This window comes from Chlorocebus sabaeus, chromosome 8 (assembly GCF_047675955.1).
Source record: "Chlorocebus sabaeus isolate Y175 chromosome 8, mChlSab1.0.hap1, whole genome shotgun sequence".
Classification (NCBI taxonomy): domain Eukaryota; kingdom Metazoa; phylum Chordata; class Mammalia; order Primates; family Cercopithecidae; genus Chlorocebus; species Chlorocebus sabaeus.
Window position 1 is genome coordinate 148754150 of NC_132911.1, and position 14357 is coordinate 148768506.

Here is a 14357-nt window from a genome sequence, read left to right on the forward strand (position 1 = left end):
TGTGAGCCACCATGCCTGGCTAGTTATGGTTTTCTATGTTTTTTTTCTTGATTGTTTCAGATTCTGAGATCCAGCTAACTACAAAAATGGAAGTTTTTAAAGAAATAGAGCCACTTGAGGCCGGGCGCAGTGGCTTACGCCTGTAATCCCAGCACTTTAAGAGGCCGAGGCAGGCGGATCACGAGGTCAGGAGCTCGAGACCATCCTGGCTAACACGGTGAAACCCTGTCTCTACTAAAAATACAAAAAAATTAGCCAGGTGTGGTGGTGGGCACCTGTAGTCCCAGCTGCTGGGGAGGCTGAGGCAAGAGAATGGCGTGAACCCAGGAGGTGGAGCTTGCAGTGAGCTGAAATCGTGCCACTGCACTCCAGCCTGGTTGACAGAGCAAGAATCCATCTCAAAAAAAAAAAAAAAAAAAAGAAAAAAAATAAATAGAGCCACTTGAGGTGGGAGGTGGATATTGGAAAGATTTATATGTAACATTCTGCAGGAAGCCAAGCTTGAAGAAATTTTTAAAAATTAGGGAGACTGGTGGCCAGGCGCGGCGGCTCACACCTGTAATCCCAGCACTTTGGGAGGCTGAGGCAGGTGGATCATGAGGTCAGGACTTTGAGACCAGCCTGGCCAATATGGTGAAACCACGTCTCTACTAAAAATACAAAAAGTAGCCGGGCGTGGTGGGGGGCGCCTGTAATCCCAGCTACTCAGGAGGCTGAGGCAGGAGAATTGCTTGACCTGGGGAGGCGGAGGTTGCAGTGAGCCGAGATCGCCCCATAGCACTCTAGCCTGGGGGACAAGCAAGACTCCATCTCAAGAAAAAAAAAAAAAAAAATTAGGGAGACTTAGAAAATTATTACAAACATCTTGCAGATGATAGGTCAAATATTTTCCTTTCTTTACAAGAGAGAGATTTCCAGGCAGTGATACTGATCCATATAAACAGTCATGCAAGGGAGGGAGGTCTTAAATGTAACAAATATAGGAGCTACATGAGTCTGTGCTCAAATGCTATTAAATATACTAGTGTTCCTACAGAAGGTGTCAGAAATGACAAGTGTGTGACTAAAATTTCAAATTAAGTTCAGACTTAACGAGACATCAGAAAAGCCTCATGAGAGAGAAATGCTGTGAATGTATGTGGAAAAGCCATTATGCAGAAATCATTCCTTATTGAACATCAGAGAATTCATCTGATAAGAAACCCTGTCAATCTAATGTATGAGAAAAAGCCTTCAGCCAGAGCTCAGTTCTAATTCAACATTAAAAAGTTCTAGGGTTGGCCGGGCACAGTGGCTCAAGCCTGTAGTCCCAGTACTTTGGGAGGCCGAGACGGGCGGATCACGAGGTCAGGAGATCGAGACCATCCTGGCTAACATGATGAAACCCCGTCTCTGCTAAAAAATACAAAAAACAAACAAACAAACAAAAAAAAACTAGCCGAGCGAGGTGGTGGGCTCCTGTAGTCCTGGCTACTCGGGAGGCTGAGGCAGGAGAATGGCATAAAACCCGGGAGACAGAGCTTGCAGTGAGTTGAGATCCGGCCACTGCACTCCAGCCTGGGTGACAGAGCAAGACTCTATCTTAAAATAACAAAAAAAGAAAAAAACAAAACCCAAAAAAGTTCTAGGGTTAAGCGTGGTGGCTCACGCCTGTAATCCCAGCACTTTGGGAGGCCAAGGCAGGTGGATCACATGAGGCCAGGAGTTTGAGACCAGCCTGGCCAGCATGGTGAAACCCCATCTCTACTGAAAATACAAAAATCAGCCAGACATGGTGGCAGGTGCCTGTAATCCCAGCTACTCAGGAGGCTGAGGCAGGAGAATCACTTGACCCCAGAGGGAGGAGGCTGCAGTGAGCTGAGATTGTGCCACTGCACTCCCTCCTGCACTACAGAGTAATACTGTGTCTCCAAAAAAAAAAAAAAAAAAAAAAGTTCTTACTGGAGAGAAACCTTATGAATGTTATGAATGTGGGAAAGTTTTTATCCAGAAATTTATTAAGTACCAAAGATTTAATCCACATAGGATCCACATAGGAAATAAGCCATATGAATACAAGCAATGTGGCAAAAATTCTCATCCAAACTTGTACCTTATTTGACATCAGGATATTTATTGCAGAGAGAAATCACAGGAGTGTAATGAATGTGGGAAGGTGTTTGGTCAGAGTCCAACCCTTCTTATACATCAGCAGATTCACATTAGAATGAAATCTGATAACTACAGTAAATGCAGGGAAGTTTTTTTTTGTAGATTCATAGCCCTTGCAGAACCTAAGGCAGTTCCAGGTAAAGAGAAACCCTATGGGTACAGTGAATATGGGAAGACCACCCAGAATTCATACCACTTTCTGGATTAAAAAGAATCAAAGAAGAGACAAAGCCTATGAATCTCATGCATGTGCAAAAACCTTATAATATGTGTCAAAACCTATTAAATATCAGGGTATGTAGTCTTTAGTAGTTTAGAGCCTGTTCAGTAGCAGAAAATCCACTGTATAGATAAACTTTATGAACATAAATACTGTGACAAAGTCTTTAGGCTAATTTTAACTTTAAAAAATCAGATTTTATCATAGAAAAAAAGAAAGTAAAATGTAATCCAAACTCGTAATTATGTTAATGGAGAGACTATATATAAACATATTTAGATGTATGTTTTCTTTCTTTCTTTTTTCTTTCTTTTTTTTTGAGACTAGGTCTTTGTCACCCAGGCTGGAGTGTGGTGGTGGAATCTTGGCTCACTGCAACATCCGCCCCTGCACCATCCCCCTTCCTGCCGCTGCCCAAAGCAATCCTCCTGCCTCAGCCTCCCAAGTAGCTGGGACCACAACCGGCTAATTTTTAAAATTTTTTGTAGAGATCATGTTGCCCAGGCTGGTCTCAAACTCCTAGGCTTAGGCAATCTGCCTGCCTTGGCCTCTCAAAGTGCTGGGATTACATGTGGAGCCGCTGTGCCCAGCCTGGATATCTGTTTTCTCAAGCTGTGTCCTTCAAGGTCTGGGTACTTCTCTTGTTCTTTCACTGTACCCATCCCATTGCCTTATTCATTCAACACCTTATTAAATATTTTGTTGTGATTTGATAAATACAGAAAAATCTTTTCTAAAGACTCATGTTTCCTGCCACAAGAGGAATCATAGAAAATATAGCATTGGAAAGGCAACAGTTCAAATCCAAGGTTATTTATGATTACGTCAACCTACAATTACTGTGCAGTTCCTACGTGCCCGGTAGTGTGCCTGGCAATGGCAAATCAGAGATGCAGAAACACTTGGCCTCTTTTCCTCGGATGTCTCAGTCTAGTTGGGATACAAAGGTACATAGAGACAGATAACCAAATCAGTACAGTAATAGAGGTAAGAATACAGGGTTGAGTGGGGTCCCAGAGGTAGGAGAGGTCTGCAGAGATGGCTCATTTTCAAAATTCTGAGAGACAATAACTGTTAACCTCGAATCGTGTTTCTATCCAAACTATCTGCCAGGAATTAGAATAAAAATAGACATTTTCAGATGAGCAAAACCAAAACACCATAATAGATTTCATTAAAGGAGCTTTAAAAGGATGTACATTTAAAGAAATGATATCAGAACTGAGATATAAGGAATGATGCCAGGCATGGGAGGCTGAAGTGGGAAGATTGCTGGAGCCCAGGAGTTCAAGACCAGCCTGGGCAACCTAGTGAGACTCCATCTCTACAAAAAATTACAAAATTAGCCAGTATGATGGTGCATGCCTGTGGTCCCAGCTACTTGGGAGGCTGAGCTAGGAAGGAGGATGAGTTGAGCCCAGGACAGCCTAGGTGACAGAGTGAGACATGGACTCTAAGAAAAAAAAAACAGTTGTGTATTTGAAAACACTGACTGTAAACAGAATTAAGTATAATATGGGGGATTTAAAAACAAAGATAGAAATGAAGTCAAGACAAAAATAGCATATGAGTCAGGAAGGTAGTGGATAAAATCAGAGGATTAAAAGTGGGGCAGGATAGGTAGTCAAGGAAGTAGCCATGTCCTCGGAATGCAGCAACTGTGGTGACTGTACAATCAACACAATAAGCCTCTGCATTCCCATTGTAGTTAAGCTCTTTCAAGCAAAACTATCTTCAGTAGGGAATTTTCCCTGCAAAGAGCATATACATTTTGATTTTACCTGTCCTCAGACTGACCCTTCGCTCATTATAATAGTAAAAAGCAGAGCCCTGGTTGGAGATTTAAGATGTTAATGAGACACGCGACATGTATGAATAATCATATACAAGTATGTACAAGCATTGTATGACAACAAGCATTGTATGAACAAGCATGTAAGAACATACAGCTACCGCACATGTGCACTCAGAGGACCGTCCAGAATGTACTAGTATCACCTCTTCCCACTTCCTTACGAATAATCATGTAAGACCCCCATAAAGGGAGTCTCCCTCATGCATCTTTGCTGTCTCCTCCTTACGAGCAGCTGGCCCTAAATCCTCTCTCTCTCAGGGTGTGCTGTCTATTGTGCACTTAACTTTCCAAATATTCTTTCTCCTTTGTAATAAATTACTCCATGCCGCATTTCCTTTGCTGTGGGTCTCGTTTAAAATCGGTTTTTTTTTTTTTTTTTTTTTTTTTTGAGACGGAGTCTTGCTCTGTCGCCCAGGCGGGAGTGCAGGGTGTGATCTCAGCTCACCGCAAGTTCCACCTCCCAGGCTGACACCATTCTCCTGCCTCAGCCTCCCGAGTAACTGGGACTACAGGCGCCCACCATCATGCCTGGCTAATTTTTTTGTATTTTTTAGTAGAGACGAGGTTTCACCATGTTAGCCAGGATGGTCTCGATCTCTTGACCTTGTGATCCACCCGCCTAGGCCTCCCAAAGTGCTGGGATTACAGGTGTGAGTCACCGTGCCTGGCCAAATTATTTTAAACTACAAAGACAAGAACCGAGGTCTCACAATAGCCATCAACAAAAGATTCTTGCATTAGTCATGAGGAGAGGTTTCATTATACAGGCATAATTGTGTCCATTGGCGATTAACTCGATCTCCAGCCCCTTTCCCCTTCCCAGAGGTTGAAGGGTGGGTCAGAACTTCCAAGCTTCTAATCAAGGCTTGATCTTTCTGGTGACCAGCCCCTATCCTAAAGCTATCTAGGGGCTTGCCAAGAGTCACCTCAGAACAAAATAGGCTGCTGTCACCCTTATCACTGAGGAAATTCCAAGGGCTTTAGGAGCTCTCTGCCAGGAACCTGGGAAAAAAACCAAACTTTTTCTTAATCTACCATAAGGATATAGATTATTTATGCTCCAATTTGAAGGCTGGTGGCAATGAAAAATGACATGTCTGGGAATAATTAACACAATGTGAAAGGTATTCATAGAGAAAGTTATAAAATTGTACTAAAAATATTTTTAAAAACCCCTATGTAAATGAAGAGGTATACCAGGTTCGGGTTAGTCTCATGATTACTAAATATGGAGATTCAATTCCCCCCAAAATGCTCTATAGAATTAATTCAATTCTAACAAAAATCTCAAAGAAGTTTTTAATAGGAAAAAAAGCTGATTTTAAAAATGTACGTGCTGGTCATGTACAGGAGCAGTGGCTCATGCCTGTAATCCCAGCATTTCGGGAGGCTGAGGCAGATCAATTGAGGTCACGAGTTCAAGACCAGCCTGGCCAACACAGCAAAGTCCGGTCTCTACTAAAAATACAAAAATTTGATGGGTATGGTGATGTGCACCTGTAGTCCCAGCTACTTGGGAAGCTGAGTCATGAGAATCACTTGAATCACGCAGGTGGAGGGTGCAGTGAGCCGAGCTCATGCCACTGCACTCCAGCCTGGGTGATAGAGTGAGACTTTGTCTCAAAAAAATAAATAATGAAAAGTATACACAAAGACAAAGGGCCAAGAATAGTCAAGGTGCCTGTCTTTGTTTTTTGCTGCTATAAAAGAATATGTGAGACTGCGCAATTTATAGAGAAAATAAATTTATTTGGCCCCTGGTTCTGGAGGCTGCAAAGTCCAAGATTGGGGGGCTGCATCTGGTGAAGGCCTTCTTGCTGCATCCTCAGAGGATTGAGGGGCTCAGTGGAGGCAGAGTACATGGAAACAGGTATGTATGATTTGTAGGGCATGGGCTGGCTGGACAGTCAGGCAAAGGGTAGTCCATGGCAATTAAGGACCTCCCGGGTTCACGCCATTCCTGCCTTAGCCTCCAGAGTAGCCGGGACTACAGGTGTACGCTGCCACGCCCGGCTAATTTTTTTGTTTTTTTTTTTTAGTAGAGACGGGGTTTCACCGTGTTAGCCACCGTCTTAGCCAGGTCTCTATCCCCTGACCTCGTGATCCGCCCACCTCGGCCTCCCAAAGTGCTGAGATTATAGGCGTGAGCCAACGCGCCCGGCCAATCTGCTGAATTTTGGGGGTAATCTGCCACACTGCAGTAAATAACTACCAGCGATGACCAAACTTTTACCCTTCCAGACCTTGCAGACCAGGCAGCTAACACTTCCCATCCCACGGTCTCAGAAAACACCACTTTCCACTCCTGTGTCCCGGACAGGAATCATCAGACAAGTCGAACTCTCACCTTCTCAAGCAACACAACCCACCCTCCTGGCCTAGCCCGCTCCTGAAGCCTCACTCAGTCTCACCTCAGCCCCTACGCAACTCCTCTCGGTTGTCAGGCCTCCATCGGCGGGGGTCGAGTGTTGTGTGTGACCCCAGGTCTCCAGCAAGGTATAGTGGGAGGGAAGCATCCGGGAGAAGAGAGGGGGTGGGATTGGGCTCTCCCTCTCCCCCATACCGCCACCCTCCCTCACGCCCATATCCTGTCCAAGGCTCTTCCAGCTTCTGCTTCTGAAATCCCTCCACATCCCTCCACCCCATGTGCCCTACTCGTTGCACAGGAGCAGAGAGATCCGCAGAACACACGTCTACGATTATGCCACTCTTCAGATTTACATCTTGCAGCAACTTCCCACTGCGTTAGAACGGAAGTAAACCTCCATGACGGGGGCCCTCCCAACTCACAGACCTCACCCGAGCCCCCACGTCCCGCGTCGCCGGCCTCTCAACCGACCGTGCCCTGACCCTCTCGGAGCGAGCGCCGCGGGCTGCGCCGGGTCCCAGGCCTGCGCCTCTTCCCCATTTCCCAGGGGTCTTTGCCGACCACCCTCCTGCGCCACAGCTGCTCAAGTTCTGTTTACTTGCTTTTCCCTCCCCACCAAAAGGTGAGCCTTGAGAAGACACACCCTTGTGTAGAGCTTTGAACTTTTATCCGGAAAGGTGCCGGACACATAGGCGGTGCCCGCGAGCACTCGCTCACAAGGTTCCTTCCGAGACCGCCCTACAGCCTCTTTCCGGATCCCCCAGGCACCCCCGACCTCGGCCTCGCCCCGCCCCGCCCTCGCCCCAGCCCCGCCCCGGCCCCGTCTCAGCTTCGCCTCGGCTTCATCCCGCCCCAGCCTGGCCCAGCCCCTCCTCTCCCCTCCCTGCTAGTCCCCTTCCCGCCCCCGCCCCGCCCCGCCCCGCCTCGACCCGCCCCAGCCCCGTCCCAGCTTCGCCTCTGCCCCCTCCCGGCTTCGCCTCAGCCAGGTCCCAGCCCCGTCCCAGCTTCGCCGCGCCCCAGCTTCATCCCGCCCTAGCCTCGCCCCTTCCCCTCAGGGCCCCGCGCCCCGCCCCGCCCCGCCCCTCCCCGTCCTGCCCCGCCCCGCCCCTCCCCGTCCTGCCCCGCCCCGCCTCGCCCCGCCTCGCCCCTCCCCAGCCCCGTCCCAGCTTCGCCTCAGCCCCGTCCCAGCTTCGCCGCGCCCCAGCTTCATCCCGCCCTAGCCTCGCCCCTTCCCCTCAGGGCCCCCGCGCCCCGCCCCGCCCCTCCCCGTCCTGCCCCGCCCCGCCTCGCCCCGCCTCGCCCCTCCCCAGCCCCGTCCCAGCTTCGCCTCAGCCCCGTCCCAGCTTCGCCTCAGCCAGGTCCCAGCCCCGTCCCAGCTTCGCCGCGCCCCAGCTTCATCCCGCCCCAGCCTCGCCCCTTCCCCTCAGGGCCCGCGCGCCCCGCCCCGCCCCGCCCGCGACCCTGCGGAACCTAGAATCGCAGGCGCCCTCTTGGAGGACGGAATTCGACGTCGGACTCTGCGCCCCGCGTAGTTCCGGTGGCGACTGCGGAGCATGGCGGTGAGCGGTGTGGAGAAGACGCGCGGGTGGCTGGGCGTTGCACTGTCGGTGGCCCTCCGTGACCCTCGTGCTGCCCCCCTTTCTCCAGGCCCTAGGACGTCTTGCCGGGGAGGCAGCGGCGGCCCCAGGCCCGGGTACTCCCTGCGCGTCCCGCAGACACCGGCTTCCCGGCGCGGTTTCCAGCGTCCGGAATCCCTCCACTGTCTGTCTCTGCCCAGGGCAACCCACGAGCAGTAACGCCGACACCAGAGCGCACCCGTTAGGCGATGAAGCCAGTGCAGCGTCGAAAAAACAAAAGAAGAAGAAGAAAACCCGGAACAGGGCCTCTGTGGCAAATGGAGGCGAGAAGGCCTCAGAGAAACCCGCCCCAGAAGAAGTTCCCCTAAGCGCTGAGGCCCAGGCAAGGGCGGGCTTCAGTCAGGAAGGGTGGAATCCCCTGGTGCGAATCCACGGGCACATGTGATCTGGGGTCTGCTGAGTTAAGGCGGGGAGGGGGATGGGATGGGGCCAGACGCTGTGTTGTGTCCCCGTGCCCTCTCACAGCCACTTCCCCAAATCTGTCACAGGCGCAGCAGTTGGCCCAGGAATTGGCTTGGTGTGTGGAACAACTGGAGCTTGGCCTCAAGAGGCAGAAACCCACCCCGAAACAGAGTAAGGGACCTTTCTAAAGAGTTGGGGAATGTGAACAGTGGCACCGCCTGGCCTGCAGGTGCTGGCAGAGGATGAAGTTGTTTCCTTTGCGGTCGGGCGGTAGGAGGTCAGTAGTAGAGGTTTTCACTAGTCCTTTGTTTTTATTCGCAGAAGAGCAGGCTATTGGAGCAATCCGAACCCTGCGCAGCAAAAGAACGCCCCTCCCCCGGAAGAGGCAGTTGATGCACTCCTTGTTTGGAGACTATAGGGCTCAGATGGAAGCCGAATGGCGTGAAGCCCTGCGGGCTCTCAGATCTGGTGAGGAGCTAGCAACTGGTTGATTTAGGAAGGCCTAATTTAAGGAGGAAGTGCCTAGGGGGTGAAAGGAAGAAGGCCCAGAGCAACAAGGCTGGTGGGGGAAGGAGATGAGCTCAGGGAAGCCTGAGGGAACAGGGAAAGAGCAAGGGTGGACCTGTCTCTCCTTTTCCCAGGACTGAACCTGGGAAGCAGCGGGGAGGTCATGGGAGGAGCGGGAAAGAGTGTGGCCCTATGTTGGTCCTGCTTCTGTCTTGGGGAAAGCTGCCTCATGTCTTTGTGTCTTGGCTCTCTCTACTGGCAATGAATCCATATCTCATAACAGTTTGAGTGCAATTCCTGGAGCCAGATGAGCTAGGTTCAAATCCTGGATCTACCACATAGTAGTACTAACACCTTTTGCAAACTACTGAACCTCTCTAAATGGTGGGTGATAGTAATATCAACCTTACAAATTTGAGGAATTAGTTAATTTATTCAAAGTGGTTAGAATTGTATGGGCAAACATAACTGTACAGGTAATGTTAGCTATTGTTATTCAGTTCTCACATACGCTGCTTCTCTCCCCTGACAGCTGCTTATTTAGCCCAGGTGCAGCCTGTAGATGGAGCCACCAGAAAGAAGAGCCGAAGGGTCTGCAGGCCTCGCCCTATAGGGCGAGCCAAAGCCACTCTGGACACTCCTGATGAAGAGTTTAGGTTCAATTTCTTTTAGCTTCTCCCCCAACTTGGAACATTCCCCCTCCCTTGGGGTGGTGTAGGGGTTTGTTTTGAGTGCAGAGCCTTTCCAGGACTTCTGTTGGCAGAGAGCCCTGGGGTTGGTCTGTCCCTGGCTGGTGCAAGGATTTGGAGCTGTTGTGAAGGTGTGAGACCATCAGATAGACAAAAGACCCCATTTGTTTTGTGATGAAATGTTCTCTCTTTCAGAACAGAGAGAGGTGCATTTAGAAAATATACAATAAATTGAAGTGACTGTTTGAAGTATTGTAGAAAGAATATCGTACTCAGTCTTTAGGATTAGATTAAGTGGCTGTTGGTAACAAAGATTAGTGGAGAAGCTATATAATTATACACTGTTTTTCACTTTTGAAAGGAATTCCTGTCAAATGGTTTAGTGCTTAATGCTGTTATGTCACATTGCCCTAGTCTCTATTTGTGATAAAATTGGATAACGAGTGAAAGAGTGTGCTGACCACCTGTGTTAGAGGAAGTACAGAAAACGGCAGGGATCTGGTTCCCTGGGTCCAGTCCCTTGCCTCGGTCCTTTGTCCATGTTGCCTTCATTCCTGAGCAGGTGTCATCCTCAGGGAACCAGCATGGCAGCCACCAGGCATGGCTCTCTTCTCAGGAGGAAGGAGCTTCTTGCCCTAACAGTTCTGGCCTGAGACCTGGATTGAGCCTCAGCAGACTTCTTGTCTAAATGTTGGCCATGTCAATCTCAGGCCCTCTGTTCCATGGAATTGGGAATCTCCAGGTGACCTAATCCTCGTTAGTGGCTTGATGTTTGCTGGTATGTTCCAAACTCGGTTCCCAGACTTGATTGATACCTGGAGCCCAGCTGCCTACTCAGCATTTCCACTTGGGTGTTTCATAGGCATTTCAAACTTGATGTGTTTAAGACACTTGATTAGGCTCCGGTTTCCCTTTGGTGAAGGGGTGGCCTGCTCCTCCACACCTGTGGGCATTTCTCGTTAGGTGGAACGAGAGACTTGAGAAAAGAAATGAGACACAGAGACAAAGTATAGAGAAAGAAAAAGTGGGCCCAGGGGACCGGTGCTCAGCATGCAGAGGACCCACGCCGGCACCGGTCTCTGAGTTCCCTCAGTATTTATTGATAATTATCTTTACCATCTTAGAAAAAGGGAAGTGAGAGGATAATAGGATCATCATAGAGAGAAGGTCAGCAGTAAGACATATGAATAAAGATCTCTGTGACATAAGTTTAAGGAAAAGTACTGTGCCTTGATATGCATATGCAAACATCTCCATAAACCTTTTTAGTGCATAAAGAGCAGCATTGCTGCTAGCACGTCCCACCTTCAGCCCTAAGGTGGTTTTCTCCTTTCTCAGTAAACAGAACATACAATCGGGTTTTACACTGAGACAGTCCATTGCCCAGGGACGGGCAGGAGACAGATGCTTTTCTCTATCTCAACTGCCAAGAGGCCTTCTTTCCTCTTACACTAGTCCTCCTCAGCACAGACCCTTCACAGGTGTCAGGCTGGGGGATGATCAGGTCTTTCCCTTGCCACGAGGCCATATTTCAGACTATCACATGGGGAGAAACCTTGGACAATACCTAGCTTTCCTAGGCAGAGGTCCTGTGTCTCTGGGTACTTGAGATTAAGAGAATGGTGCTGACTTTTCACAAGCATACTGCCTTCAGGCACTTGTTCAACAAAGCACACCCTGCACAGCCCAAAATCCATTAAACCTTGAGTCACCACAGCACATGTCTCTTGCAAGGACAAGGTTGGGGGTAGGGTAACAGATTAACAGCATCTCAAACACAGAACAAAATGGAATCTCTTATGTGTACCTCTTTCTATATAGACACAGTAGCAGTCTGATCTGTTTTTCTTTTCCCCACATTTCCCCCTTTTCTTTTCAACAAAACCACCATTGTCATCATGGCTCGTTTTCGATGGTCGCTGTCTCTTTGGAACTGTTGGGTATACCTGCAGACTAACAGCAGACAGCACAGGCACACAAGGATTAATATGAAATTTACAATAGTAGTACTTTAGATGGTCTTAACCGAAGTTAAGATTTGCGAGGCCATCAGCAACTCCTGCAATTGCCTCAGTTTATGGTACCAACACAGAGAGCACATACTTCACCAGGTAATAAAATATCACAAAGCAAGTGGAGGCAGGATGAGATCATAGGACCACAGGATGGCGTTAAAATTAAAATTAAAATTGCTAATGAAATTTCCGGTACGCATTGTCATTGATAACATCTTATCAGGAAACAGGGTTAGAGAGCAGACACCCTGTCTGACCAAAATTTATTAGGCAGGAATTTTCTCGTCCTAATAAGCCTGGGAGTGCTACAGGAGACCGGGCTTATTTCATCCCTTCAGGTTCGACCGTAAAAGGCGGCACGCTTCCAAGGGGGTCGTTTATGGGCCTACCCTCAGAGCGCATTCTCTTTCTCAGGGATATTCCTTGCTGAGAAAAAGAATTCAGTGATATTTATCCTATTTGCTTTTAAAAAGAGGAGAAACATGGCTCTGTTCCGTCTGGCTGACCAGCGGCCAGTTCAAGGTTACCTCCCTTGTTCCCTGAACATCACTGTTATCCTGTTCTTTTTTCAAGATGCCCAGATTTCATATTGTTCAAACACACATGCTCTACAATTTGTGCCGTTAACACAATCATCATAGGGTTCTGAGGTGACATATCCGCCTCAGTTTACAAAGAAGATGATGGGATTAAGAGATTAAAGACAGGCGTAGGAAATTATAAAAGTATTAATTTAGGGAACTAATAAATGTTCATGAAATCTTCACATTTCGTGTTTTTCTTCCATGGCTTCAGCCAGTCCCTCCGTTCAGGGTCCCTGACTTCCTGCACATCTGTTCTTCTGATATCACCACTTTGTTCTTCTTGCGAGTCAATGGTGCTCGATTGCAGTGTTTCCATCTCCGTGGAGGTGCAGAACTTCAAATGTTTAGTGGGTATCCAAATAGGAAGCTGATTTTCTCCTGGTGAAACAAGCAAAACCTCTTCCCCAGGTTATCACCTTCCCTATTTCCCATGTCTTATTTTTGTTTTTTCACCAAATCAGTTTTCCTTCATGTGGACTGTTCTTTTTACCAGTAAGATGTTGTTCTGCAGAAGTAATAGTCTGATTTCTATAAATGTTTAAAAAATTTGAAGTATGGAGTGCTAGATTAAGTTGCATCTGAGGAGTGGTACGCTCCTTGCTGTCTCCCCCTTTTTTTGTTTGATTAACTGAGTTTTGAGTGTTCTATTCTTAATTTTTCTATTTCTGTATCCCTAAATAATGAAATGGAGTAGAGGTTTGAATCTTATCAGATGCTATTATTAGTCCTGCGTTGGCAACCTCTGCTTGCAGAAATGTGTAACAGTCAATTAATTTGTCTCTTGTTTCTGCAGCACATAAAATATCATCAATATGGTGAATGATATAACAACATGAAAATTTGTCTCTAACTGTTCGAGGGACTTGACCTACAGAAGTCTGACAAATAGTTGGACTATTAAGCACTCCCAGAGGTAACACTTTCCACTGAAACCTGGTGGCTTGTTCTTTATTATTTATGGCTGGTATAGTAAAGGCAAATTTTTCACAATCCTGTTCTGCCAGAGAAATGGTAAAAAAGCAGTCCTTCAGATCAATTATAATTAAAGGCCAGTCTTTTGGGATCATGGCTGGAGAGGGCAATCGGGGTTGAAGAGGCCCCATGGGTTGAATTATGGCATTTACGGCTCTTAAGTCACTTAACATACGCCACCTGCTGGACTTTTTCTGAATTGCAAACACAGGAGAATTCCAGGGCGAGAATGAAGGCTCAATGTGTCCCTTTTCTAGTTGTTCCTTTGCTAATAAATGTAAAGCCTCCAGGTTTTGTTTTTGTAGGGGCCACTGATTTACCCATACCGGCCACTGATTTACCCATACTGGTTTCTCTGTTTTCGACGTTAATGGAATGGGTTTAGGAGGCTCTACAGTGGCCGCCCCTAAAAAGGATGCCCTATTCCTTTTCTTTCTTGATTTTCCTCAGTCTCAGTTGGGGCTTTAATGCCATTTTCATTTTTTCCTAGTCCCTTTTCTGGTATGTATCCCATCTTAGTCATGATTTTTTGACTCATGGGGCTGTATAATGGAGCTGGCATAATGATTTCCGCACCCCATTGTTGTAATAAATCTCGACCCCATAGATTAACAGGAATTGAAGTAATCATTGGCTGAACAGTACTTTCTTGATTATCTGGCCCTAAACAATGTAAAATCATTGTACTCTGATACACTTCTGAAGCTGTGCCTACACCAACAAGTCTTGTAACAGCTTTTGGTTTAAGCCAATTTTTTGGCCACTGATTTAAAGCAATGACAGAGACATCTGCTCCAGTGTCTACCAACCCTTCAAACTGTTTTCCTTGAATAATGGCCTTACACACAGGTCTGCTCTCAGAGACCTGACTTGCCCAATATGCAGCCTTTCCTGCTGGATCAGTGCTTCCAAACCCTCCTGTTCTTTTTATCTCACTGTTTCGAACTTTAATATAAG

General features: G+C 47.6%; 1 protein-coding gene across 3 annotated transcripts; it reads left to right on the forward strand.

Annotated features, from left to right (window-relative positions):
- Nucleotides 1–7902: 7902 nt before the first annotated feature.
- Nucleotides 7903–12610, forward strand: C8H8orf33 (chromosome 8 C8orf33 homolog). Of its 3 annotated transcripts, none has more exons than XM_008002032.3 (5): nucleotides 7903–8153; nucleotides 8242–8553; nucleotides 8720–8804; nucleotides 8955–9101; nucleotides 9673–12610. In XM_008002032.3, exons 1-5 carry the CDS (start codon nucleotides 8148–8150, stop codon nucleotides 9810–9812), a joined length of 690 nt encoding a protein of 229 aa, XP_008000223.3. In that variant the 5' UTR covers nucleotides 7903–8147; the 3' UTR covers nucleotides 9813–12610. The 3 variants fall into 3 exon arrangements, with proteins under 3 accessions (XP_008000223.3, XP_037855831.2, XP_037855832.2); XM_037999903.2 differs by having other exon boundaries at nucleotides 8048–8153; nucleotides 8242–8592; nucleotides 9673–10278; XM_037999904.2 differs by having other exon boundaries at nucleotides 8048–8153; nucleotides 8242–8592; nucleotides 9685–9928.
- The last annotated feature ends 1747 nt before the right edge of the window (nucleotides 12611–14357 follow it).

What these genes read in the sequence shown, in the direction of transcription:
- C8H8orf33 (XM_037999903.2), top strand. An exon ending in AGGAAGGGTGGAATCCCCTG is followed by an intron (nt 8,593 to 8,719) that starts GTGCGAATCCAC and finishes AATCTGTCACAG; the next exon opens with GCGCAGCAGTTGGCCCAGGA. An exon ending in CCTGCGGGCTCTCAGATCTG is followed by an intron (nt 9,102 to 9,672) that starts GTGAGGAGCTAG and finishes CTCCCCTGACAG; the next exon opens with CTGCTTATTTAGCCCAGGTG.